The sequence below is a fragment of the Anas platyrhynchos genome, chromosome 27 (genome assembly GCF_047663525.1).
Source record: "Anas platyrhynchos isolate ZD024472 breed Pekin duck chromosome 27, IASCAAS_PekinDuck_T2T, whole genome shotgun sequence".
Classification (NCBI taxonomy): Eukaryota; Metazoa; Chordata; class Aves; order Anseriformes; family Anatidae; genus Anas; species Anas platyrhynchos.
This window is the reverse complement of record NC_092613.1, coordinates 3,589,682-3,614,314: the sequence shown is the minus strand read 5'-3', so window position 1 is coordinate 3,614,314 and position 24,633 is coordinate 3,589,682. Positions and strand designations below refer to the sequence as shown.

The 24,633-nt window shown below is 49.3% G+C and overlaps 2 protein-coding genes across 10 annotated transcripts; one reads left to right on the top strand and one right to left on the bottom strand.

Annotated features, from left to right (window-relative positions):
- Positions 1-813: 813 nt before the first annotated feature.
- Positions 814-19,392, bottom strand: LOC101801596 (cryptochrome-1-like). Of its 5 annotated transcripts, none has more exons than XM_027445045.3 (11): positions 18,491-19,389; positions 15,932-16,361; positions 12,870-12,986; positions 11,013-11,160; positions 10,550-10,690; positions 8,617-8,787; positions 8,313-8,453; positions 7,636-7,787; positions 4,585-4,682; positions 2,928-3,038; positions 814-1,782 (listed from the first exon to the last, which is right to left on the bottom strand). In XM_027445045.3, exons 2-11 carry the CDS (start codon positions 16,342-16,344, stop codon positions 1,685-1,687), a joined length of 1,590 nt encoding a protein of 529 aa, XP_027300846.2. In that variant the 5' UTR covers positions 16,345-16,361; positions 18,491-19,389; the 3' UTR covers positions 814-1,684. The 5 variants fall into 5 exon arrangements, with proteins under 5 accessions (XP_027300846.2, XP_038024382.2, XP_027300847.3 ...); XM_038168454.2 differs by lacking the exon at positions 18,491-19,389 and adding an exon at positions 17,269-17,489; XM_027445046.3 differs by lacking the exon at positions 18,491-19,389 and adding an exon at positions 16,674-17,148.
- Positions 19,393-19,749: 357 nt separating this feature from the next.
- UBE2T (ubiquitin conjugating enzyme E2 T) lies at positions 19,750-24,536 on the top strand. Of its 5 annotated transcripts, none has more exons than XM_027445078.3 (7): positions 19,750-19,836; positions 20,210-20,364; positions 20,717-20,786; positions 21,781-21,886; positions 22,340-22,438; positions 22,875-22,958; positions 24,247-24,536. In XM_027445078.3, the coding sequence occupies exons 2-7, from the start codon at positions 20,256-20,258 to the stop codon at positions 24,370-24,372; spliced, it is 594 nt and encodes a 197-aa protein (XP_027300879.1). In that variant the 5' UTR covers positions 19,750-19,836; positions 20,210-20,255; the 3' UTR covers positions 24,373-24,536. The 5 variants fall into 5 exon arrangements, with proteins under 5 accessions (XP_027300879.1, XP_027300878.1, XP_027300877.1 ...); XM_027445077.3 differs by having other exon boundaries at positions 19,755-19,812; XM_027445076.3 differs by lacking the exon at positions 19,750-19,836 and adding an exon at positions 19,848-19,994.
- Positions 24,537-24,633: the final 97 nt, after the last annotated feature.

Here is a 24,633-nt window from a genome sequence, read left to right as displayed (position 1 = left end):
TCATGACCAATGAGCACCCAAAATCATCGCCTGCACTGCAATGTTAGAGGTGATACTGAACAGCGAAAGACCTTTGATGGCTGCTGACAGCTCTGTCTTTTGCTGCACCAGAGAGCTCCCAAGGCTGACGGTGAACCTTAGGTGGCAAAAAGCACCCCAAGGTAGAGTTGGTTTAGGTAACCACAGCTCAGCCCATTTAGGGCTTGAAGGCAATGACTATGTCTTAAAATGCGAGGCAGAAACCAGTTCTGCATTCCTGTGGCCACCTGCACAGGGCTATAATGCTTCAAACACTGATGCAATAAATCCCTTTGAGCACAGCAAAAAAAATAAATAAAAAATTACAGATGCCAGGAAGGCTCCAGAGCAGCAGTCATCCTGCCTAAGCAACAAGCACTACTTTGGCCTTCTTCCCCTCATCAAGGGTTTGGGTAACTGCCTTTCATGCCGGTCATCCTTGCAGTCAGTAGGGTCTGCTGAAGAAGAGCATCCCAAGTATCATCTGCACCTCCAGGAGCTCAGTGCAGGCTTGGCACAACAGGAGGACATGACCAGTCTCTCAAATCCATCTGACAGTCACTGTGATTGTAAATGCAGCAGGTAATGGCGCAGGGTCCTGCAGGTCGTCAGCAGCACTGGAAGATGCTGTTAGGAGCAGCGTTTGGCCTCCTTCTGGTTCATGTGGTTCATGTGCTGCTTCTGCACTGGGTCATGGGATGCCTTCAAAGCAAGGGAGTCTGGGCGCACTGGATTGATGCAAGGGTTGTCTTGCTGTCAGAGTTCCAAAGAGGACAGATGGATGCCAATTGTCACAATAGATTGCTCTACAGACCTTACATTTTCATGTCAGAAAGTTTTTATTTCTTTTAAAAACAAAAGTAGTACCCACAGTGGTTAAAAGCCCATTCCACTTCTCTCACGTCCACTAAAACCCCAACCATAACAAAGAAAACTGACTAATCCAGCTTTGTGAAACACAAGGAGGCATTTCAAGGGATGGGTGAATTATGACATGCAGTATGTGATAGATATAATACCTATCCTACAGTTCTAGAGGAATTAGCCAGGAAGGACAGTTATGGTGAAGTTGTACATCAGCCTTAATCCACTGAGAAACTTAGCAATAATGAGTTTAAAATGCAGAAGTCTTATTTAAGTCTTAAGAACTACACACAATTTTACAATGGGCTACATTCCCCTGTATCTCCCCAGACGGGGGACTGCAAGCAAAAACTGTACCTGAAATCCCTCGATCTCTGTCTATATAAGACAAGAAAATCTTGCTTTTAACACGAGTATGTGAACACACAGTGTACATATATTCCTTAACTGGCACATCTGTCACATTGGAAAGACTAGTATTTATCATTAAAACTATTTATACAGATGCATGAACATCAAATGGATTTGAACAACGCTAAAGCATCGTCCTGTCAAAATCACTTGAATTTATCTAACAGCTGCAACAAAGGACTTCTAAGCCACTTACAGAGAGACAACTTAATTTGAAATAGCTGCACTAACAAATACATTGAAGATAGAAAACTTTTGCTGGAGGTCACTTCACAATCAAGAAGCACCACTCGCAGGGCAAAGTACTGAGTACAGTTTGTCCTGTTCAGCTGCTCTCTGGCTCTCCCCTTTTGTCATTCTTCAACACCCAGAGGATAATCCCCAGTGGTATCTAGGTTTGCTCTGTCATCCTGGCTGTTTTTGCCTTTGTTACATTTTCTTCAGAGTGATCACGCTTCAGCTTCATTTCCATTGGGTCATCTGTGTCATCTATGTCAAGAAGGAAAGAAAAATAAAAGTTTGCAGCCTTAATGACCTCAGTAGAACAAGAGCCAACAATGACAGTAACATGTGAAGTTACAAAGCATGCTAGAAAATACTTCTGTGTACAGTCAACAGAAGCAATACCAGAAGCAGGGAACTCTGGTTCCCAGACTTTGGCTTTCCACATCTCCAAGAATAATCTCAAGACCATTCACTCCCCTATGTCATCAGATTGCAGGGGGAACTGTCAGCATAGCTGTATTTGAAAGGTACCAACGTGCAACCTCCTGGATACATTAATAAGCACAGGATTGGAATAATTAATTCCATCTGACACTAGAAATTGATGTAGGAATACTTAAGACTCCCGTCAGCTGCTTCATGTTGGATTTTTGTACTACATATGCAGACTGCTATAGAATACTATTAAATACAAAGCACTGCTTCACTTTTCTTCTTGCAAATGATTCCTCTGAGGTTAAGAGCTCTTCACAGGCCCTAGGATTTCAATTTTAAGAGCGCTGATGCTCTTAAGCAGTGGAACATCTCTTAAACGGTGGAACATCTGTGTAATTGGAAATAACTAATTCAGGCTGACCCAAAGCTGGAGTGTTCCAGCCTTAGCTGATAACTACCAGAGTGTCATGCATGTGCTTCACCTATTTAGAAAACAAGGTCAAAAGGTAAATTTCTTAGATCAGCTCTCCAGGGCTTTTCTCTCATTCGTAGCCAGTGGGAACCTCAAATATTTCCTTCTACGAGGCAAGGCAGATCATGGTAAAAAGAACAAACTGTGATGCTCTTGTTCACCAGAGGCGTGGACAGCACTGCAAAGACTTCTATGTCTTGGAAATAAACCTGGGGGCCACTGGGGTGTTTGTGCAGACCTACAGAAGGCAAAGGTGGTCTGCTTTTGGGAAGGTGTTCCTCCAGCAGGCACAAGCAAGCTCCCATCCTGCACAGGCAGGCAGAAGGGAAGGAACTGCTCAGAGTTTGTGTGTGCCAGCAGGGGAAACGTTTCAACAGTAACAGGGAGAACAGCACATGGTATTGGTAGCCAAGAGGACACCACATGGAACCAACCCCAAAGCCATCAGCAACAGGCTAAGTATCACAGCAAGCTGAACACACTGTGCTGCAGCACCTCTTACCTCTTGTGAGCTGGGCTGTTCTGTACTGTTCTTCTCTGACGTGTTTCATCAGCTGCAGGTTGTGATTGCTGGCTTCCTTGTGGTCCACCATTGGGAAGGGGTAGTCTTTACCTGGTAGAACAGACAGCTATGGGACTAAAAAGGATGTTTCACTGGATTTGCACCAAAGCAAATTGTTGCAGGTCTTCCTAAAGTCAGCAGTATCTTAAACCATGTGATTTACCCTTTAGAAGTGCCTATTTCTCTTCATGAACTCTAAGAGCCAGGGCCAACTACTTCCATTTAGAGATGAGACAGTAACAGACACACCCTTACATTGGATGCTCTGGGCCTTGGTTTCCCGTCTATTAACAGGGATGGCAGCCCTGCCCCATCTTTAAAGATGCATGAGAGTAAGTGTAAAAGTACAAGATGTTCACATACTATTTACAGACAACCAAGCATCTGAACAGATGTACAAGCAACAACTTCGAGTGATCCAATAGTCTTAGGATATAAAGTAGAGGCTAAAGCGTGTACTCAGAGATCAGACTCCAGCAAAAACCTTTAAAGGAGAGCTGACAGAAGGCAGGCTGCTGGATGAATCGATTTTCAAAAGATAAATGTGTGATTTGCATTGGAAGTGTGACACTTCCATCTCATATAGTTGTATTGGGTTTACATGGCAAGGTTTTGGTAGCAGGGGACTGCAGGGGGGGCCTCTGTGAGAAGAGTCCAGAAGCTGCCCCATGTTAGATAAGGGCTAGCTCCAAAGGGACCCACTGCTGGCCAGAGCTGAGGCAATAAGTGATGTTGTTTGCACCTCTGTGAGAGTAGATTTAAGAAAAAGGGGGAGAAAAAAAATGCTGCACCACAGCATCTGGGAGATGGAGGAGTGAGACCCAGCCCCATAGCCCCCAAGGTGAGTGCAGAAGGAGGGCAGGAGGTGCTCCAGGCGTCAGAGCTGAAGTTCTCCTGTGGCTTGTGGAGAGGCCCCTGGTGGAGCAGGCTGTCCCCCTGCAGCCCATGGGGCCCATGGCAGAGCAAATCTCCACACGGCAGCTCATGGAGGAGCCCACACAGGAGCAGAGGATATGGGGGGATCTGGTAAAGGTGGGGAACCCAGCTTGGAGCAGTGTGCTCCTGATGGATGGACTCTGTGGTACAGACCCGTATCTGGAGCAGTTCTTGAAGAAGTGCTGCCTGTGGGCAGCCCCTGCAGTCTCAGCTCAGGAAGGACGGCATCCTGTGGGAGGGACCCCATGGGGAGCAGGGGCAGAGAGGGACCAAGAAGGAGCAAAAGAGAAAAAGTGCTATGGACTGACTGCAGCTCCCATTCCCCTGTTCCCCTGCACTTCTTGGGGGGAGAATGTAGAAGAGGGTGCATGGCAGGAAGGTATTTTTTGTTTGTTTTTAGTTTCTCACTGCTCTAGTTTGTTAGTAATAGGTAACAAATTACATTAATCTCCCTATGCTGAGTCTGTTTTGCCAGTGACAATAATTGTTGAGTGATCTCCCCCTCCTTATCTCAACCCTTGAGCCCTTTCCCTTTGAGGAGGAAGAGTGAAGGAGTGGTTGTGGTGGATCTCTGCTGCTCAGCTGAGTAAAACCACCACACACACGTAATTATTTTTGACAATTTTCAGTAGCAAAATCCCTAGCAGGGTGTTCATATTACCTATGATACATCCTGCTTGCTTCTGCTCTTCTTCAGAGGCTGTCCAGGGCTCATAGATGTATTTGGAGGGAAAGTTCTTTAGGACAGGTAAGTATTTCCTACCAAAGAGTAATAATATCACGTTTTTATAATCCTGAAGACAAATACTCATACATTTAAGAGAAGTGTAATCCAACCTACACCAATGTTAATTTTAGGTGGTCGTATTGACGCTGCAATCTACAGGAAAGTTCCAATTTGTTTTGCACAAAATAGCTGTTTCTGTGTTCTGAAACCTCTGTACAGTGACATCTTCCACAAGTTCACCTTGCAGCAAGGAATAAAGGGATTGATTTAAATATTATTGCAGTTTTGACTTCATCCAAAATATTTGTTTTTAACATTTTGTCTAAAATTTTACTAAATTAGAACAGCTAAGAAAATATAAAAAATCTTACAGAATGGGAAAGTCATTTTCTGTGCAACTGTCAGGTACATCAGTATGAGCTTCACCATGACAAGGCACAGAGCTAGAAGGGATGCGAGGAAGAGGAGTGTGGTGCAATTGCCTAAGGTAACTAGGAAAATAAAACTAACATTCATTTTTAAAGAAAATGTACAGCACTGAAGAGTCTTTCAGGGTAGGGCATAGCTGTATTACCTGAGCGTTCCCTAGGCTTCCAAACTTAGATGCTATTGCGCCGGGGGAACCTGGTGTGCTAGCTCTAAGGGAACAGTACAGAGTGTAGAGTGGAGTGGAGACACCATGGCTAGGCTCTGTGACCAGGTGGGGACTCGATTGTTCTTGTGCACAACAAGACCAATAAGCCGCACTTTTTGCTACCCTGAGCCAGGGACCTGTCATGTTTTGACAAATGCTGTACCATAGCATACTTTTGCTCATTATAATAACATTATAATACCAAAACACACCTCCATCCCTAAAGCTACCCGCCTCCAAGATGCGACCACACCTTACTGAGCATGCGCTCTGAATTTCTCGGACGAGAAATCAGTCGACAGGCTGAACCTCTCTTCCCCCCCACATTGGGACACCTTTGGGTGAGATTTGAACACTTGATTATACTGTGTGTCTCCACAGAAACTTAGAAATCTCTATAGAGTCTTTGTGCCTTTTAACGTGTTAATTTCCAGGCTGCACACCTGTGTCACCTGAGCATTTCATGCATGCTAGCTTGCTTTTGCAGACAGACACTATCGCCGTAATCCACAGACCCTGTGTACCTGTTGCTGTAATAAATTGCATTTGATTGCATTGTTCGTAGTCGTGACGGTTCTCATTTAACGTATAACAACCCTTACTCTAGTTGCGTTTTTGGTGAATCCGTGACCGTGGTAGTTCAGTGCTCTGAATCCGACCGAACCTCTAACGGTTAATGCATTATTGGTGAATCTGTGACTGTGATGGTTCAGTACCCTGAATCTGACCGGATCCATAATGGTTATTCGGCTACACCCCAAGGAGATGTGGGGAAAAGGAGCTGTTTCCACAGACATCAACACAGCTTGGTCCTACTGAAATCAGCTGTCACCCACTACTTTCCAGGAAAGTCAAGCAGAACCTTCACCAACAACAAGGAGGTAAAGGAGAATATCAGGACTACAGGTGCGCAATAGCACAAGTACAGTCTAGGACAGGTCAGACAGAAGCTTTATTAACTGTGACCACAGTGAGAGAGCATTCAGGCAGCATTTCCCCCTCTGTTCCCCTGTTCTCTGCCAAGTGGTTGCAGAGAACCCACTTGTATCTGTTTCTTTGAAACACCATATAATGAGGAAAAACATTGTAATGTTAGCAAAGACAGGTGTGCGTTCTTGGAAGAGACAGACTCCAGACAATCACTTCTATATCATAAAATCATAAAGGTTGGAAAATACCTCCAAGATCACCTGGTCCAACTACCCCCTACCACCAATGTCACCCACTAAACCATGTCCCCAAGCACCAGCCCCAACCTTTCCTTGAACACCCCCTGGGATGGGGACTCCCCCACCTCCCTGGGCAACCCGTCCCAACGCCTGCCCGCTCTGTCTGAGCAGAAATGGCTCCTCATTGCCCACCTCAACCTCCCCTGGCACAACTTGAGGCCATTCCCTCTGGTCCTGTCACTGGTTATCTGCGAGAATTGGCCAACCCCCAGCTCCCCACAGCTTCCTTTCAGGGAGCTGCAGAGAGCAATGAGGTCTCCCCTGAGCCTCCCCTTCTCCAGACCAAACACCCCCAGTTCCCTCAGCTGCTCCTCAGAGGGCTTGTGTCCCAGGCCCTTCACCAGTTTCACCATGACATATATGTTAATAAGGGTAAGTACACATGCCTGAGGGAGATGAACTCCTTAAGTAGCTTGCTTGTTAACTGCCACAACTGACCAAATGGAGTGATGGCTCTTGGTGGAACACAACCTGTGTTATTTTAGCTCAGAAGTAGGGTTGGAGACTATCACAGACTGTTAGCTTTTAGTCAAAAGGAGTGTTCCTTCTGTTAGGATAAAATTCTTAGCCAGACCTCTCAAATCTTAAATATTAATCGTATTGCCATCACAGACATAACTGCAAAGGTGTCTGATACAGCATGCTACCAACAGAGCTGTTGCTTCCCAAACAGACCAGCATTACTCCTGCTCTAGAGAAGAGAGAAAATTGAGACTTCGAAGCAAATGGCACTTGCTCAAAGTAGAATGGGAAATAAAACTTGGGTGTCCAAAGTTATTCAGACTGCACACAAAACAATGAAATACAGCACAGACTGGAGGGGGAGAGCTGTGAGATGTTTTACAGAACATCGCTATTACTCCTTCAGAAAGAGGAGTCATCCCAGTGACTGGACACTGCTGGAGCCTACGGGTGCTCACAGCTCAACACAGTTCCATGCTTGATCATCTCCTGTGCAACCACAGGTACATCTCTGCCTTTCTGTGCCATGGTTTTCTAGTCTGCTAAACACATCACTGCTACAAGCCCTGTTTCACAGGGGCACGTGCTTTATGAAGACTGAGTTCTCCAGCTGTTGCTGCCAGGGGAGCCAGGGAAGAGCCAGGCCATGCATTGCCCTACCTTATGTACTGCCCCTCAGGGTCCGTGCGCTTCCCAAAGCGGACGGGGCAGAAGATACGTGTGTACTGGTGGAAGAATGCGCTGGCCGACAGCCACATCCAGTTCCCTGCATTGATGCTGTAGTCAGCATCTAAAAGCAGCTCTTCAAACACCTGCATTTTGATGACAGGAAAAGAAAGAGAGAAACACCCCTGAAATGGCTGCCTGTACTGCAAAACCAAAACAGCACAACAGGCTGGGAGATAAAGAATGAAGCTTGCTGTTAGAAGCACAGCACTGTTCTGGTCCAGGGTACCCTTTGCACATTACTCTCCAGTAAGATAGTTTGCCAGAAGGAAGCTAGAGCGAAACCCCATGAGAGAGCAACTCAAAGCTTAAAGGTCTGGCTTTGAAGACTGCTGCAAACTGGGAAGGTCTCCAATATCATCATCATCATCCAAAATCATCAGATCTTGGGGATGGGAATGACTTTTCACTGCTGTACACTACACAGCAGGGCTCAGACTCAAGCAGAAGATAAGGAGATTTTATAAACCGTGAGATTTCTATGGAGGCTCAGTAATAAAGCACTGTTCTCCAGAGCCACCTCCATGCTCGTATTTTGCAGAGCTTTCTGAAGATCAGCCAGAACAGAGAAGCACCAAATGAAAACAGAAAAATTAAAACCAGAAGTCAACCTTCATGCCCTCTTCCCAGCTGATCCAAAGGTCCCCCCGTGTCAGGAAGCAAGCAGCAGCATGCCGGGCAAGGTGATGGATCCAGCCCTCCTGGCGCAGCTGGGTCATAATCGCATCGATCCAAGGGAAGCCTGTCTGTGCCTGAGGCAGAAAGAAAAATCAGCCTTCTATCACTGTGCTTCATTGCACTTGTGTCCTACACACTGCTATAAACTCCTCCTCAAATAGCCAGCAGGGAGCAGTCCTGGGGCCATTGAAAAAGTCTAGGCTGAAACACAGCAGTTGTGGAAATGCATCTTGTTACCGTTTTCCATTTGTGGAGCCTCTCTGCATCCTCATACCAACTGATCTGAAGGCAGATGGGGTTCCCAGCCATTTTGGTGAAGTTTGGTGTCGCTGATGCTACCGTATAGAAGAACTCCCTCCACAGAAGCTGCCCTTGGAGTGACACCGGGGGCAGGGAGTGATGCTTGGCCTGCAAAAGACAGAAGTTCAAAGCTTCAGTTCATATGTACCATCATGTTTTCACTCATTTTGTGAGGTCCATAAAATAAAGATTAATCTAACTATACAACCGGCTTTGATGCATTTTACCATGAAAGCCAATGAAATCAAAGATCTGAAGCAATGTTTTTTGCACTAGAGCAGAGAAAGCTGAACTCTGTTAGACCCTGCATTACCTTGAATTCATGGAGTCATAGAATGGTTTGGGTTGGAAGGGACCTGCCATGGGCAGGGACAACTTCCACTAGACCAGGTTGCTCAAAGTCTCATCCAGCCTGGCCTTGAGCAGTCCCAGGGACAGGGCATCCACAGCTTCTCTGGGCAGCCCGTGCCAGTGTCTCACCGCACTCCAAGTAAATAATTGCTTCCTTATATCCAACCTAAACATACCGTCTTTTAGTTTAAAGCCATTCCCCCTTATCCTGTCGCTACACTCCCTGACAAAATGTCCCTCCCCAGCTTTCCTACAGCCCCCTTTCGGTAGTGGAATGTCACTGTAAGGTCTCCCTGGAGCCTTCTCTTCTGAGGCTGCACAACTCCAATCCTCTCGGCCTGACTCCATCAGAGAGGTGCTCCAGCCCCTCATCATCTTCATGACATCCTCTAGACTTGTTCTATAGGTCCATGTCCTTCTTGTGCTGGGGGCCCCAGAGCTGAAAGCAGGACTCCAGGTGAGGTCTCATGAGAGCAGAGCAGAGGGGGAGAATCCACTTCCTTACCCTGCTGCCCACGCTGCTTTTGATGCAGGGTATGGCTGGCTTTCTGGGCTGCAAGCGCATGTTGCTGGCTCATGCTGAGCTTCTCGTCAACCAACACCCCCAGGTCCTTCTCCTCAGGGCTGCTTTCAATCCATTCTCCACCCAGCCTGTATTTGTGCTTGGGATTTCCCAGGCCTAGATGCAGGCCCTTGCACTTGGCCTTGTTGAACCTCATGAGGTTTGCCCAGCCCCACCTCTCAGTCCTGTCCAGGTCTCTCTGGATGGCATCCCTTCCCTCCAGTGTGTTGACCACACCATGCAGCTTGGTCTCCTCAGCAAACTTGCTGAGGGTGCACTCAATGCCACTGGCCATGTCACAAAGATGTTAAATGGCACTGGTCCCAATACTGACCTCTGTAGGACACCACTTGTCACTGGTCTCCACCTGGACATGAGCTGTTGACCACAACTCTTTGAGTGTGGCCATCCAGCTGATTCCTTACTCACTGAGTGGTCCATCTGCCAAATTCACATCTCTCTGATTTAGAGACAAGGATGCTGTGTGGGACGCTGTCAAAAGCTCTGCACAAGTCCAGGTAGGTGATGTCAGTTGCTCTTCCCTTATCCACCACTGTTTAATCCCATCATAGAAGACCACCAGATTTGTCAGGCAGAATTCTCTCCATTTACCTTCCAAAATGGTATCACATGGGGATTTCTTAAAATAAACATACATTTACTGACATATTAACTGCCCAGCTAGCTGAATGCAGGTAGCTCAGCCATGTCTCAGATAGACTCTAAGCAGGAGGTTCAGGATACATTTTCTTGGATTGGTTTCAGCCATAGTTTTTCTTAAGAAACAAGTTTTCAGAACCTGGTTTTGGCTTACGCTGTAATTAAAACTTACCTAAGATGAAAATAGATACTTTCTAAAAACAAAACTGCTTGAGCAGGCTAAACTGCTCAAAAACTTCACTTAAAAACCAGGCCTGGTTAGATTTGCTGGACTATGATCATTTTTTTTTTCCTTACCTGAGCGTAAATGTTTGACAACCTATAAAAAAAGGTGCGAACTGACACACAGCCCATGCTGAAATAGGGACTCAGGCCTGTGGTGCTTGGAAGCAGTGAATTTGGTATTGTTCTTGGTTTAGTAAAACTTGCCACCCAGCCCTAAAATGAAAACAGAAATCAAGGGTTAGGCAGTACAAGGTGACGCGTGTCCAGCTAATGGAACAGGAAAAAGCTCTTGGCAACCGGCTTCTGCCTGTTCAACATCCCACTGCAATACCCCCACAAATACTGCCATCCAGGATAGCAACATCTTAAGATCAGGCTGCCTGGAGGGGAAATCCTCAGCAAGAGCTGGAACAGAACTCCGTGGCTGAGCGGTTTCTTGAGGTCCAGAGACAACCACACACAAAAGGAGGGAGGACAGCACTGACCTCAGCCCACCCACAGCCACCAGCATCACCCACATTAAATCAAGACTGACCTGGTCAGCCAGGTGTTGCTCCAGGCGCTGCAGCCCTTCGGTCTCCCCTCCTCTCCAGGGGGAGATGCTCTCAGGGGGGATCTTCAAATCCGCGGGGAGAGGCACCCTGTAACACTCAGCCAGGTCCAGGTCAGGGGGCCTACACCTCCTAATGCAAGAGACAGGCCTCTTTCAGAGAGGGAACTGGAGCCAGAAGAGGGTGGAAGACCTCTGCTCATTTCACACGCCAAGATCTCCTCTGTTGCAGCACAAGGCAACAAAAGCACAGCCAGAAACCCCAGGCTCTACTCCTTAGGGAAGGAAAATCTCATCCTGAAACTGCTCCAGGTAGTTCCAGTCTGAACTCAGTCTGAACTGGGGGAAGAGGCTCAGACCCACCAAATGACAATGCTCAGAGCAGCCAGCTGTGACCACAGCTCAGACCTCCCTCTTGTTTGGCATCTGCTACATAAGGTTCGGAGGCACCTCCTCTCCTGCAGCCTCCCCGGCTGCCTCATCCATCTCTGGGAGGGAGCTAAGAGCCTCCTCAGACTTTAAATTTAACTGGGGTCACTGGCACTGCCTCCAAAGGCCCCTCCATGCCTCTGAGGAGAGGTTGCTCTGGGAGGTTTCATAGGGAAGGATGCAGAGCAGCTCTCTGGGCCACCTCCTCAGCTGCTTCTTCCTAAGCAAGGGGCTAGGATGCCCTGAGCAGTCTCACAAGGATACCCCGAGGAGTCACACTCCTCTTGTGTGGCCTCAGCTTTTGAGGTTCTTCCAATGCCTCCGACCCCCACAAGGCTGGAATAGTACCAGGATATGTCATGTGTCCACCCCAACCCCTACCCCATCCCACTATAAAACACAAACAAAGCTGTTTAGGGAAGTATCAGTGGTATGCAGACTTCCCAGCAAAACCCTGAATGAGGTCAGAGATGGAGAGAGATCTTCCCACTCACCTGGAAACACTGAGCTCAGCTCTGTTGCAAACACCTACAGCAGAAGGAGCCAGTGCAGCTCTCAGAGCACTGGCACAACACAGGCCTGCTGGGAAGCATGTGAACTACTTATCGTTCATCATCAATTAAAAAGATGTGTGAATAAACAAATTATGAGGGGTGGGGGGGAAGGGGAGGAAGCACTGTGAGAAAAGCCCTAAGAACTGGTTCATCCCAATACTTACATGGGTCTCATCACTGGGGTATCTGGGGACAACATTCAGTAATTAATGGGATTCCCCAAGATGGAAGAACTAAGCCTAGGTTACTAACACAGAGCTGAGGTCACGCAGGAGGTGCCCGACAAGTCCCAAGTATCTGCAGTCCCATCTCAAGTGGCCAGACCTCCCCTACCCCAATCTTAACTCCCTTTGGACCACTAACCTCTATGAGGCAGAGCTAAACATAAGACATCCATGACTCTGAGCTTCTCAAGTCCTGGGAGACACGAGCTTGGTCCCTCCTTCCCATACAACAGAGGGGAGGAGAGAAAAGTTTTGAAGCCAGAAGGGAACATTATGGTTGTTCCACTGGATTTCTTGCATAAACATGCTATAGTGGTTCATCCAATTTCCCCCTTGAATCTTGGTTTGTAAGGAAGCTAGAGCATGTCTTTGAGAAAGAGACATGCAGTTCCTTAGTCACTCCTCTGCTAACCTTTTACATACATTCAAAGGTTGTCTCAACGTATCTTGCAGAAGCTTAAAGCCTTTGGACTGTGCCACCTCTCATCTGCATCCCCTCTGCATACAGTCTGTAGCCCTCCATGCACAGAGGTAACAAAACAGTGCCCATAGCACCCTGGTATCACTTGACCTTGGCTGTTCTTTCGGGCAGACAGAAAGGACCTGCAATTTCTTGCCATCTAGGCGTTACTTACTGGAAGTCTTCAGCTGTAAGGTTTCGGACGGGCACCTCAGGGTCCCCAAGAAGAGACAGAATGTGAAGGAACCTCTTGTATGTTAATGGAGGAGTCCCATCATTCAGGTCCAAAATCCTAAATAAAATAAGGTCAGTTTTCACCACAGTATAAATGAAGAAGGAAACTGGAGCTGCCAGTGAATAGGAATCACAGAATCATCTAGGTTGGAAGAGACCTTCAAGATCACCTAGTCCAACCTCTGACCTAGCACTAACAAGTCCTTCACTAAACCATATCCCTAAGCTCTACATCTAAATGTCTTTTAAAGACCTCCAGGGATGGTGACTCCACCACTTCCCTGGGCAGCCCATTCCAATGCCTAACAACCCTTTCAGTAAATAAGTTTCTCCTTACATCCAACCTAAAACTCCCCTGGTTCAACTTTAGCCCATTTCCCCTCGTCCTGTCACCAGGCACGTGGGAGAACAGGCCAACCCCCACCTCGCTACAGCCTCCTTTAATGTATTTATAAAGAGCGATAAGGTCGCCCCTGAGCCTCCCCTTCTCCAGGCTGAACAAGCCCAGCTCCTTCAGCCACTCCTCATAGGACTTGTTCTCCAGGCCTCTCACCAGCTTCGTCGCCCTTCTCTGGACTCTCTCAAGCACCTCGATGTCCTTCTTGTAGCGAGGGGCCCAAAACTGAACACAGTACTCGAGGTGCAGCCTCACCAGAGCCGAGTACAGGGGGACGATCACCTCCCTAGCCCTGCTGGCCACACTGCTTCTTATGCAAGCCAGGATGCTGTTGGCCTTCTTGGCCACCTGAGCACACTGCTGGCTCATATTCAGCCGACTATCCACCATCACTCCCAGGTCCTTCTCCAGCCAGGCAGCTTTCCAACCACTCCTCTCCCAGCCTGTAGCTCTGCTTGGGGTTGTTGCGTCCCAGGTGCAGGACCCGGCACTTGGCCTTGTTGAACCTCATACAGTTGGCCTCAGCCCATCGGTCCAGCCTTTCCAGATCCTCCTGCAGAGCCTTCCTACCCTTGAGCGGATCAACACATGCACCTAGCTTGGTGTCATCTGCAAACTTACTGAGGGTACACTCGATCCCCTCTTCCAGATCATCGATAAAGATATTAAAGAGGACTGGCCCCCGTACTGAGCCCTGGGGGACGCCACTAGTGACCAGCCTCCAGCTGGATTTGACTCCATTCACCACTACTCTTTGGACCCAGCTATCCAGCCAGTTTTTAACCTAACAAAGCGTGCGCCAGTCCAAGCCACGAGTAGTTTCTTGAGGAGAACGCGGTGGGAAACAGTGTCAAAAGCCTTACTGAAGTCAAGGTAGACCACATCCATGACCTTTCCCTCATCCACCAAGCGTGTCACTTTGTCATAGAAGGAGATCAGGTTCGTCAAGCAGGACCTGCCTTTCATAAACCCATGCTGACTGGGCCTGATCGCCTGCTTGCCCTGTAAGTGCCGCGTGATGACACTCAAGATAGTCTGCTCCATGAGTTTCCCTGGCACTGAGGTCAAACTGACAGGCCTATAGTTCCCCAGGTCTACCCTCTGGCCCTTCTTGTAGATGGGCATGACGTTTGCTAGCCGCCAGTCGACTGGGACCTCCCGGTAGCCAGGTCTGTTGATAAATGAGGGAAAGCGGCTTGTCCAGCTCCTCCGCCAGTTCTCTCAGTACTCTTGGGTGGATCCCATCCAGCCCCATCGACTTGTGTACATCCAAGTGCTGTAGCAGGTTGCAAACTATTTCCTGGTGGATTATGAGGGCCACATTCTGCACCCCATCCTCTTGCACCAGCTCAGGGTACTGAGTATCCAGAGAACAACCAGTATTGCCGCCAAAGACTGAGGCAAAGAAGGCATTAAGCACCTCCGCCTTTTCCTCATCTCTTGTAACTAAGTTTCCCCCCGCATCCAGTAAAGGATGGAAATTCTCCTTAGTCCTCCTTTTTGTGTTGATGTATTTACAAAAACATTTTCTGTTGTCTTTGACGGCAGTAGCCAGATTGAGCTCCAGATGAGCTTTGGCCTTTCTAATTTTGTCCCTGCACTGCCTCGCAACATCCTTATAGTCCCTGAGTGGCCCGCCCTCTTTTCCAAAGATTATAAACCCTCTTTTTTCTCCTAAACTCAAGCCACAACTCTGTTCAGCCAAGGAAGGTGACAGCACAGGCTGGAAAAGCACCAGTTTGCAGGGCTGACTGTGGAAGTTACAGATTTTACAAGTAAAACTTCCCTGGGTGAACCTCCATCCATCCTGAGAGCAGGTTCTTGGGACTTGAGAGAGCAAAATTGAAACCAGGATGCCAGCCACAGCTTCAGCTGGTGTAGTTCCAGACTGCCAGACATAGCTAGGACAGCAGCCGGCAAGGTGCTGGCCACCTCTGGGGCTTCCAGAGACAGTCGGACCACAAAAAAACAGGTTCAGGACTGTAAAGAACTCTTCCCTGCCAGCAACCACCTATACAAACTGATGGCTTGAATTTAAGATGGCAAGTCACATACATCAACTCGTTCACACAAATGTAGGGTTTTTCAGGAGCAGAGCGTTAAGGCTGTTTTAACTGCTAATGATTTCCTCCCTATTATTATTAATTTAAATACCTGCAGTCATTCAGCTCTGAATAACTGCTTGGATCCAAGTGTATCCAGACACCATTAAAAGTTGATTAGAAAGATTTAAAAAAAAAAAAAAAAAGCACAAGAATGTATAAATAAGTCCTATTAAATGTGTTAAAGAATTTCTCCATCTGTGTAAAAGAGTAGCTAACATAATGGCTTAAAGTGAATTAAACTGCCCAAAGGGAAAAAAATAAACTGTTTAGGCTCTAACTACAGCCCAACATCCTAACACCTGTGCAACCCACCAAAATTTCTTCTGTTGCTTCCAGTAAACCAACACAAAAATTCTCCAGCAAGCAGTGCCGCTATCTCAAATAGTCCAATTTTCTGAAAAGGAAAAGGAACCAGAAGGACCAAAGTACTTGACTTTTTCTCCCTGATGCTTGCTAAACCCGCCTGGAGACACCTCGCTGGTCTTTAAGGCAATCACATACCGTTTGGTGTCATAAAGGCTGTGGCCCACCACAGAAAGCACCTCAAACCCCAGCTCTTCTCCCAGACACCGTATGTTGGCTTCCATCTCCTTGTAAAATGGCTCCATCTCCGCATCCAGAGTCACTTGCGTGATGTTCCACTTCTGGATGTGATCTCTAAGAACGGGCTCATACTCTCCTTGAATAACCAGCAAGTGAGAGCCCAGCTGACATAAGTTTTTCTGCAAATCCTCCAGGGACTGCAGCAGAAAGTGCCATCGCAGGGCCCCTATGTGCATCACGGACGTCATGAACTTTCTGTCGAGGATGTAGACGGGGTAGACGACCTCCGAAGACTCAAGCGCAGCCAGCAGCGCCGGGTGGTCGTGCAGCCGCAGCCCCTTCCGGAAGAGATGGATGGTGCGGTGTGGCATCCTGGCTGCTCTCAGACCTGTTAGAAGAGGAAAAAAGCTGTTGGCTTTGTGGATATAACATCCCTATTAAGGAACAAGGCCAATTAATACTAGAAATAGAGCTCCAAACATGGCTCAGCTCTTTTTGCCACAAATCTTTGCTTTTTTTAATGAGCTTTCACAGGCTAGAAGAGCAGAGACGGGACCAAACCACTCCTCCCTGTGCCAGGTCCCACCATTTGGCAGCTGCTTTAGCACCTAGCTCCACAGAGAACGGCTGCTTCCCCAAAAGAGTCACTCAAGTCCTCAAATTAAATTCCTAAATTAAATTATATCCCAACAGTGCTCACCAGAAGGAAGGAAAACAGAGTTGTCAGAGCTCCATCTACTACAGAACCATTCTGCAGCCCCATGCACAGATGCAGCCTGCAGCACCCAGCATCCAGCCCTCTGTAAATCAGCAGTGAGAAGGTGGCTCAGGGAGCTCTGCCTATGTTTGCAGGGATGCCAGCTCCGCAGGAGCCCTCATCTCATCAGAGACCTGATACATGGCTCACGCTAGCAGTGAAAAGCCCTCCTGGGCTTCAGTAGAAGATGTATAAAAGACACGGCATGTTTGCTCACTAACAAGGCTCTTAAGACTGTAAGGAAAAAGGAAGGAGAGCAAAGCACAGCACAACACCAACACAAGAGCATGCAGGGCTATTCTGACAGCGCTGACTTTGTAAAGTCTGGATTCATCAGTTCACTACAGTTCTTAATCCACCTTTCCTATCCCCAGGAGATCCTTTGTGCCTCCAAGCATCAGGAGAAAAGCCCTCCTCTCCCAGTGGAGGACCTAGGTGGTGACCTAGGTGGTGACCTGAGGCTGATACAGGGATTAACATGCAGTCACTTCCCTTTGAACTGTTTCATCTGGCTTTGGGGACTTGCAGGAGGGTTCACCTTGGTGCTAGCTCAGGGCAGAGCCTGAGGAACTGCCCCATGGCTGCTGCTTGCTCTACTCAGGGGGGACGGACTCAGCAGCAAGCCGAAGCGCTAAGCCCAGCTGCCCCTGGTGTCTGTGCCCACCTGGTGACAGCCCCCAACCAGCCCACCTCCACCTGCTTCTAATTTCAAGGGTTACTACCCAAAGAATTCAGAGGTTGTGGATTGGCATGGGACCAATCTCTAACCCAGTTCAACCCCTCAAACAAACTTCCCCCCTTATACCCTCCCAAATGGCTGCAGGAGGTCTCTGCCCCTTGTCCCTGCTCAGCCCACACTCAACAGCATTACCAGCCTCATATAATGATCTGACTTGCACTCTTCCCTAAAACACTCATCAGCATCACTGAGGCACCCAACTGTGCCCCCAGGCCACGACACAGCCCGCTGAGCCCCCAGTAACCTAACCCTGAAACGGGTTAGGGCACAGAAGAGCTCGGAGCCAAGCCTGGGGCTTTGCAGGTGTGCAGCACCTTGGCTCAGGGAACGGAGCTACAAGGGAGGAGAGGACGGCACCAACCTGCCCACACGCCATGGAGGAACAGGAAAAACAGGGCGGCTCTGGCACCTGGGAGCACCCAGCTGGCATTTTTGGGCAGCAAAGCATCTAAAACGTGCTGGAACTCTCACCCAGTCCACGCTAGCAGGGGCTGGGGGGTAGAGAGTGCCGGGGTAGGGACAGCCCTAGGCATCCAGCACAGGGGGAAGCAGGGGCCTGAATGAAGCGGGGGGAGCAAGCCCAGAGCTGAAGGAGTGCCAGGGTTGGGTGGGGAGCTGGGACCCGCGGCTGGGTGGAAACACGCAGGAAGGGGTCACTGATGTGGGCCCGGTGGCACCAAGGTGGCATCAGGAGGATGTGGTGGGTCAGCACCAAAGGGCTGCACCCTCGGGTGCTCCAGCCCTGCCAGGAGGAAGGGGACGATCCTCAGCGATGATGGGGGAAGGAGGAGCAGGCACCATCTGTTGGTTGACTTTGTGGCAGGATTTATCCAGAGGTACTGCTTGAACTCTCCACAAACCAACGCTGTCAGCAAGGCCAGGCAGGCCTCCTGCCACGTCTGGCTGACTGCAGCTCATCACAGATCAGCCACATCAGGCAGAAAACACGCCTTGCGCCACTTTGGGATGTATGCCACAACACAAGGCAGGGAAAACCCTAAATGAGGTGACTGGACCTTACCTTGGGGTTACCTGGCAGGTGCTCCAGGCTCTTCACAGCCGGCTGTCCTGAGGAGAGGGTGGCCCCCGAGTGCTGACCGCAGCTCTGCCACTCGTGGGCATTTCTCTCCACGTGCAGGCTTCCACTGGAGGGGTGCGATGGTGGTCACCTGGACCTGGCCTTGGTGCTCCCGTTCCTACAGGCACTGGCAAGGCAGGTGCCCAGGTTTAACACCCCAGCTGCGATCACACAAACACACACCGGGGTGGAATCGACAGGCTGAAGGACTTGGGGTTTTGCGTAACTCCTGCCGGAGGAGGCTGGCAGCGCGCTCACCGCCCGCTCATGGCACAGCAAGACCCAGCACGTTCGGACCGAGGCCCGACGGAAATTTTTAGCAGCTCAATTTCCTCCGCGGACACGTGGATTGCCCGGCGCAGTCAAGGCACAGCCGCTCGCCTTGGCTGTCCCGATAGGAAGCGATGACAACGCGGTTATGGAGCCTTCAGCACGCACACACACAGCCAGCTGCACGAGCAGCCCCACAGCTGCGTTTTGGGCTCTTAAAAGTGCTTGGCCCCAGCCCTACAGCCCCTGACCCTACAACCCCCAGCCCCACAGCCCTCGGACCCTACAGCCCCCAACCCCGCAGCCCCTGACCCCCACCCCCTACTCCCAGCCCCACAGCCCCCGACCCCACAGCCCTGACCCCCAGCCCCACGCTCCCCGCCCTCCCCAGGGCCCCGGGCGGTGCGGGGCCGGCCCGACCCGATGCCCCCCTTTATGGGGGGGTCGCGCAGCGGGTCCCCAGCTCTGTCCCCAGCCGCCGGCACCAGTGCCCAGGCCACGGGGCCGGTTATGCAACGCCCGGCAGCGGGGGGGGGGGGGACGGGACACGGGGACTGGGGGCACGGCCGGGGCTGGGGCTGGGGCCGGAGCCGCCCCGCTCCGGTTGCTGGCGGGGCACGGAGCGGGGGCACCGCACTGGGGGGGGGGGGGAACAAGGGGAAGGGGGCAGCAGGACCCCGGCCCCCCCAGTGCAGAGCCAGTGGGCGGGGCATCTGCGAGACACGCCCACTTCGCGTCTTTCCCCGCCCCCTAGGGGCGTGGCTTGCGCTCCCGCCCTCGGGGCTCCTCCAATCGCAGCGCTCCTCCCCTTCGAATTCGAACGGGCGCCGCGGGAGGGGGCGTGGCCAGGCGGCGCCCAATCAGCGCCCGCGGTTTGGGCCGAGGGGCGGGGCCAACGGGCGGCGTCTCCCCGCGTTGCTAAGCGACGGGGATGCCCCGCCCCCCCGCCTCACCCCCCCTCCCCCCCCCCGCGCCGCGCGCTGCTTCCCGCCGAGGTGAGCGGGGGGGGGCGGGTCACGGTGAGGCCCCCCCCGCCCTAACGGCAGCACGGGAGGGGGCTGAGGGGGGGCCGGGAGGAGCCTGGGGGGGTTTGGGCTGGGGAAGGGGAGGCTCAGGGCAGAGCTCATGGCTCTGGGACCAGAGGGAACGGCCTGGAGCTGTGCCAGGGGAGGTTGAGGTGGGCAATGAGGAGCCATTTCTGCTCAGACAGAGCGGGCAGGCGTTGGGACGGGTTGCCCAGGGAGGTGGGGGAGTCCCCGTCCCTGGGGGGGCTCCAGGAGAGGTTGGGGCTGGTGCTTGGGGACACGGCTCGGTGGTGGCAGGGGGTGGCTGGACCAGGTGCTCCTGGAGGTCTCTTCCCACCCTAACGATTCCGTGGTTCTCTTCCCGAAGTTCCAGCTTTGGCAGCGATAAAATTCGCCCTCGGGATCTCAGCACAATGCAGCGAGCATCGCGGCTGAAGAGGGAGCTCTCCCTCCTGAGCACAGAGCCCCCTCCTGGCATCACCTGCTGGCAAAGTGGGAGCCGCCTGGACGACCTCCGAGCACGTAGGTACCCGCTGCTGGGGCTGCTTCTTAAGGGAGGGATGCGTTAGAATCTGCTGCTAGGCCTGGATTCACTGAGTGGCACGTACGTACCTGTGGAATTCCAGGAAAAAAGCTTAGGTTCTTCTTCTGGTGTTCCTTTAGCTTATATCTATTACTTGTTGGATCTGGCGACTGGATTGCTGTGGGGTGGAACAGGTCTCGGGTATCGTGGCAGATTTTTATTCATGAATTTTAATTCATGGGTTTGAGCAGTGCTATAGTTATATAATTGTGGGTGATCTGTGGAGTTTGCTGGATAAATTCAAGTGATTTTTAATGTAATGCTTATGTTTTGATATTCATTTTCCTAAAGAAATTTTAGGAGCTGCAGACACACCATATGAGAAAGGAATATTCAACCTGGAGATAGTTGTTCCTGAAAGGTAAGTGAGCAATGGCATCTAGCTGGTGAGGCATTTCAGATATGGTTTAATTGATATGGTTGATAGAATCACAGAATTACAGAATTGTCTAGGTTGGAAGAGACCTCAAGATCATTGAGTCCAACCTCTGACCTAACACTAACAAGTCCTCCACTAAACGATATTGCAAAGTTCAACATCTAAATGTCTTTTAAAGACCTCCAGGGATGGTGACTCCACCACCTCCCTTGGCAGCCTATTCCAATGCCTCACAATCCTCTCAGTAAAGAAGTTCTTTGTAATATCCAACCTAAAACACCCCTGGCACAACTTTAGCCCGTTCCCATTTGTCCTGTCACTGGGCACGTGGGAGAACAGACCAAACCCCACCTCACTACAGCCTCCTTTAATGTACTTATAAAGAGCAATAAGGTCACCCCTGAGCCTCCTCTTCTCCAGGCTGAACAAACCCAGCTCCCTCAGCCGCTCCTCACAGGGCTTGTTTTCCAGACCCCTCACCAGCTTTGTTGCCCTTCTCTGGACTCTTTTGAGTACCTCCATGTCCTTCTTGTAGCGAGGTCTTTCATTTAGCCTCCCCATGAAGAATGTTGTTGATTATCTTTAAACAAACCCTTCATTTATGGAACATAATTGTTATTTCTGCTGGCTGAATCACTGATTTCATACAGGACATCCTGAGATGCATGATAAACAACCTAAAAGCACTTTAACAGGATTTCTATGTTTGTCTCAAATCTTTCTGGAAAGTAGCTCATTCTGATTAGAAAGCTTCCTATCATGTTTGCTTCTTTGTGGGAAGCTGTTCAGGGAAGTCCTAATCAAACATAGCTGAAAGCATAAAAGGTAGGGCACTGCTTGCCCCCAAAATTGTTGGGAAAGATTGTCACTTAGTAAATGGCTGGGAGGAGGGAATAATGATATTTCTTGGGTGATGAAGCAACTGGAGTACAAATATAAAAACAGCTTTTTGTTTCTTAATGCTTATCTCTTAAAGATACCCATTCGAGCCCCCAAAGATTCGCTTTCTGACCCCTATCTATCATCCTAACATTGACTCTGCTGGAAGGATTTGCCTGGATGTTCTTAAGTTACCACCAAAGGTAAGGTAGCACTGCTTGGACATGGGTAAGCCGAGCCTGAGGAGAATAATGAACTCCTTATCTTTTTCTTGTAAAAGCCTTATTGGATGTCTGTTTGCTGATGACTTATTTACACAGGAGCACAGCAGTAGAGGTTTTTGTGTGGCCTGTCCTTTGTTTAGAGACTAGAACGTGACCTTCTTTGTTCTGTATAAGCTTCCAAGGCTTTAAGGATTGGAGCCAAAAGGCATTAGGCAGCCCTCTGAAAGCGGGCTACCCAGCGCTGTCCCAGCAGAGGTGTGTGGGATGCAGCCTTTGGTTGTCTGTCAGGCTTCCTCAGAGGGGCCGCAGCCTGTGTGTGAGAATGCATCGGGTGTTTTCCACGTGGATCTGAACGCTCTAAGTCCTGAGCTTTTTCTAGGCTGCCTGTGTGTAGCTTTCTTTAACTGCTTCCTTCACCCTCTTCCCTTGAAGGGCGCATGGAGGCCTTCCCTCAACATCTCCACGCTGCTCACCTCCATACAGCTGCTGATGGCGGAGCCCAACCCTGACGACCCTCTCATGGCAGACATAGTACGTGAGCTCCTCTGACCCTCTTGTGGCCGTGGGCACAGGCTGGGGTGGAACAGAGCATTAGGTTCAGGCTGTGCTTCCACTTCACTCGCTCAGGATTAACACGCTGGGGGATTACACAGCAATACAGCTGGGGATCAGGCCTGGGGCATGGCTGTGTTTCTCTGGAGCAGCTGGGGCATGCTGTATGGGGTTCATGGCAGCAGTGGAAAAGAGATGGAGAAGGTCTTGTCTTCAGGCCTGCCCACACAAACAGAAGTGTGCATTCTTCAAGCAAAACGAGTTTATGCTTTATGCCACATGCTTGTAGCAGGTTGGGTCTGGTGTGAGGAGTCAGAATGCCAGGACTCCTAGAGGAGTTAACAAACCCCTAGTGTTTAGTCTCAGCTTCTCAGTGTTAATGTTAAATCAAATCTGTCTTTCTCATTACATTTAGTCCTCGGAGTACAAGTACAATAAGCAGCTGTTCTTGATAAATGCCAAGGAGTGGACTGAGAAATATGCAAGCCAGCAAAAGAGGGTGAGAAATGTGCTCTCTTCTTTCAGTTGCGTAGCTTGGTTTTTGTGAACAGTCCTTCTCGTCTCAATTTGCCTTTCACAATTACTTGGCAAGGCTTGCTTTCTTTCCTCCCCTTTTGTTCTGTCTTGGAAAACTATTTAATTATAATCTCTTTATTATATTCACTTTGTAATATCTGCTGTGGTTAGTGAAAATATCAGCCCTGAAGTCTGTGGATGGTGGAAAGGGCAGGTAGAGTCTCACTTCTACCCCTTGCTCTCTGCTGGGAGGGATCCTTGCTTATGACTGGATTAGAGAAGGGTGGCGTTTTTACAATGTCTTCTTTGTATCAGTCTTTCAGGAAGTTTGAGTAACCAAAGGCAGCTCTCTCTATTGCTGTGTGATGTTACCTTCTGTGACCAGTCAGATACCCAACAAGCTGAGAATAGCTGAGGTGCAGCACCTGTAAGCACAGCAGGTGGAGCTGCTGCCTTTGGCCACTAAGAGGTGAAGCGGTGTTTGTTCCCCAGACCTGCCAGCTGGGGTTTGTCACCCTGGGAGAACCCAGTCCTCTGACAGGCATTTGGACAACCACAACTTAAAGGTGGACAGGTTGTGTGGAGGAAAAACTATCACTCCTTCGAAGTTAATGATGTGTTTGGTCACAAATAATTGCTTTGTTTCTCAAGAAGTAAGAAGGAGGAGTAAAACTGATTAAAAAAATAATAATCTGGGATTCTGCTGCCCCGTTTCTGCCTCAGCTCTGTTCCTACCAAACTCCATGTTCTGCCATGGCTGTGCCTTATGCTCAGCTAAGCCTGTTCTATCTTCTGCACATGTTCTCTGGCTCTGACTGGTCTCCCAAACCCTTGGTGGAGCATTTTTCTGCCATCACATTTCCTATCTTCCTGCCTCTGGTCTGCACCCTGACATATCTCACAGATGAGATGTGTAAAAAGGAATTTAATTTAAGCAGATTAAACCTGCTCCAAAAAATCAGTTACATATCCCTTACCTGGCTCCATAGAGAGCTCATGCATGCTTATGCGTGTATGTGGCACTTCTGGGTACAGTTGTTATTCTGTTCTCCTGTCACTCCCCTCTTCATACAGTTCCCAGCAACAGGAACAGTACAGCTGAGGGTCAGTGTGTAAAAGCAGGGAGCAGTCAGTTCTGATCTTGGAGGGCAGGGTGTTCCAAGGTGTGTACGTGAATACACACACATGGGGCTGGGAACATGCAACAGTGCTAAGAGTTTATATAACTTAATTATTCACAGCTGTTACTTTTATTTCTTGTGTAATCACAGGCTTCCAAGGCTTTAGAAGAGAAAACAAATCAGAGTGAAACAAGTACCACCAGTGAATCTATCATGCTGAAAAGAAAAGGGAGTGATATCACCAAAAAAGAGAAGAAATCTCGCCTGGAGTCCTAAGTGATTTTTGTTCCTGGTGTGGCTGTCAGCTTTGTTTTTGCTGTCCTTTTTTCTTTACACAGATATAACTAAATATTTTAATATTAATAGTAGTAGGCTTTGTTTTTCTATTTCCTAGGTGCTTTTCTGTCAGAAGTTCTATTAAATAAAAGCTTTATATTTTATTTATAAACTTTTTTTTTCCCTGAGGTTTACATTTTGTTTGGGGGTTTCAGAGTATTCTGAAAAAAATGACAATTGGAAGTACCAGTGCTGCTTCTG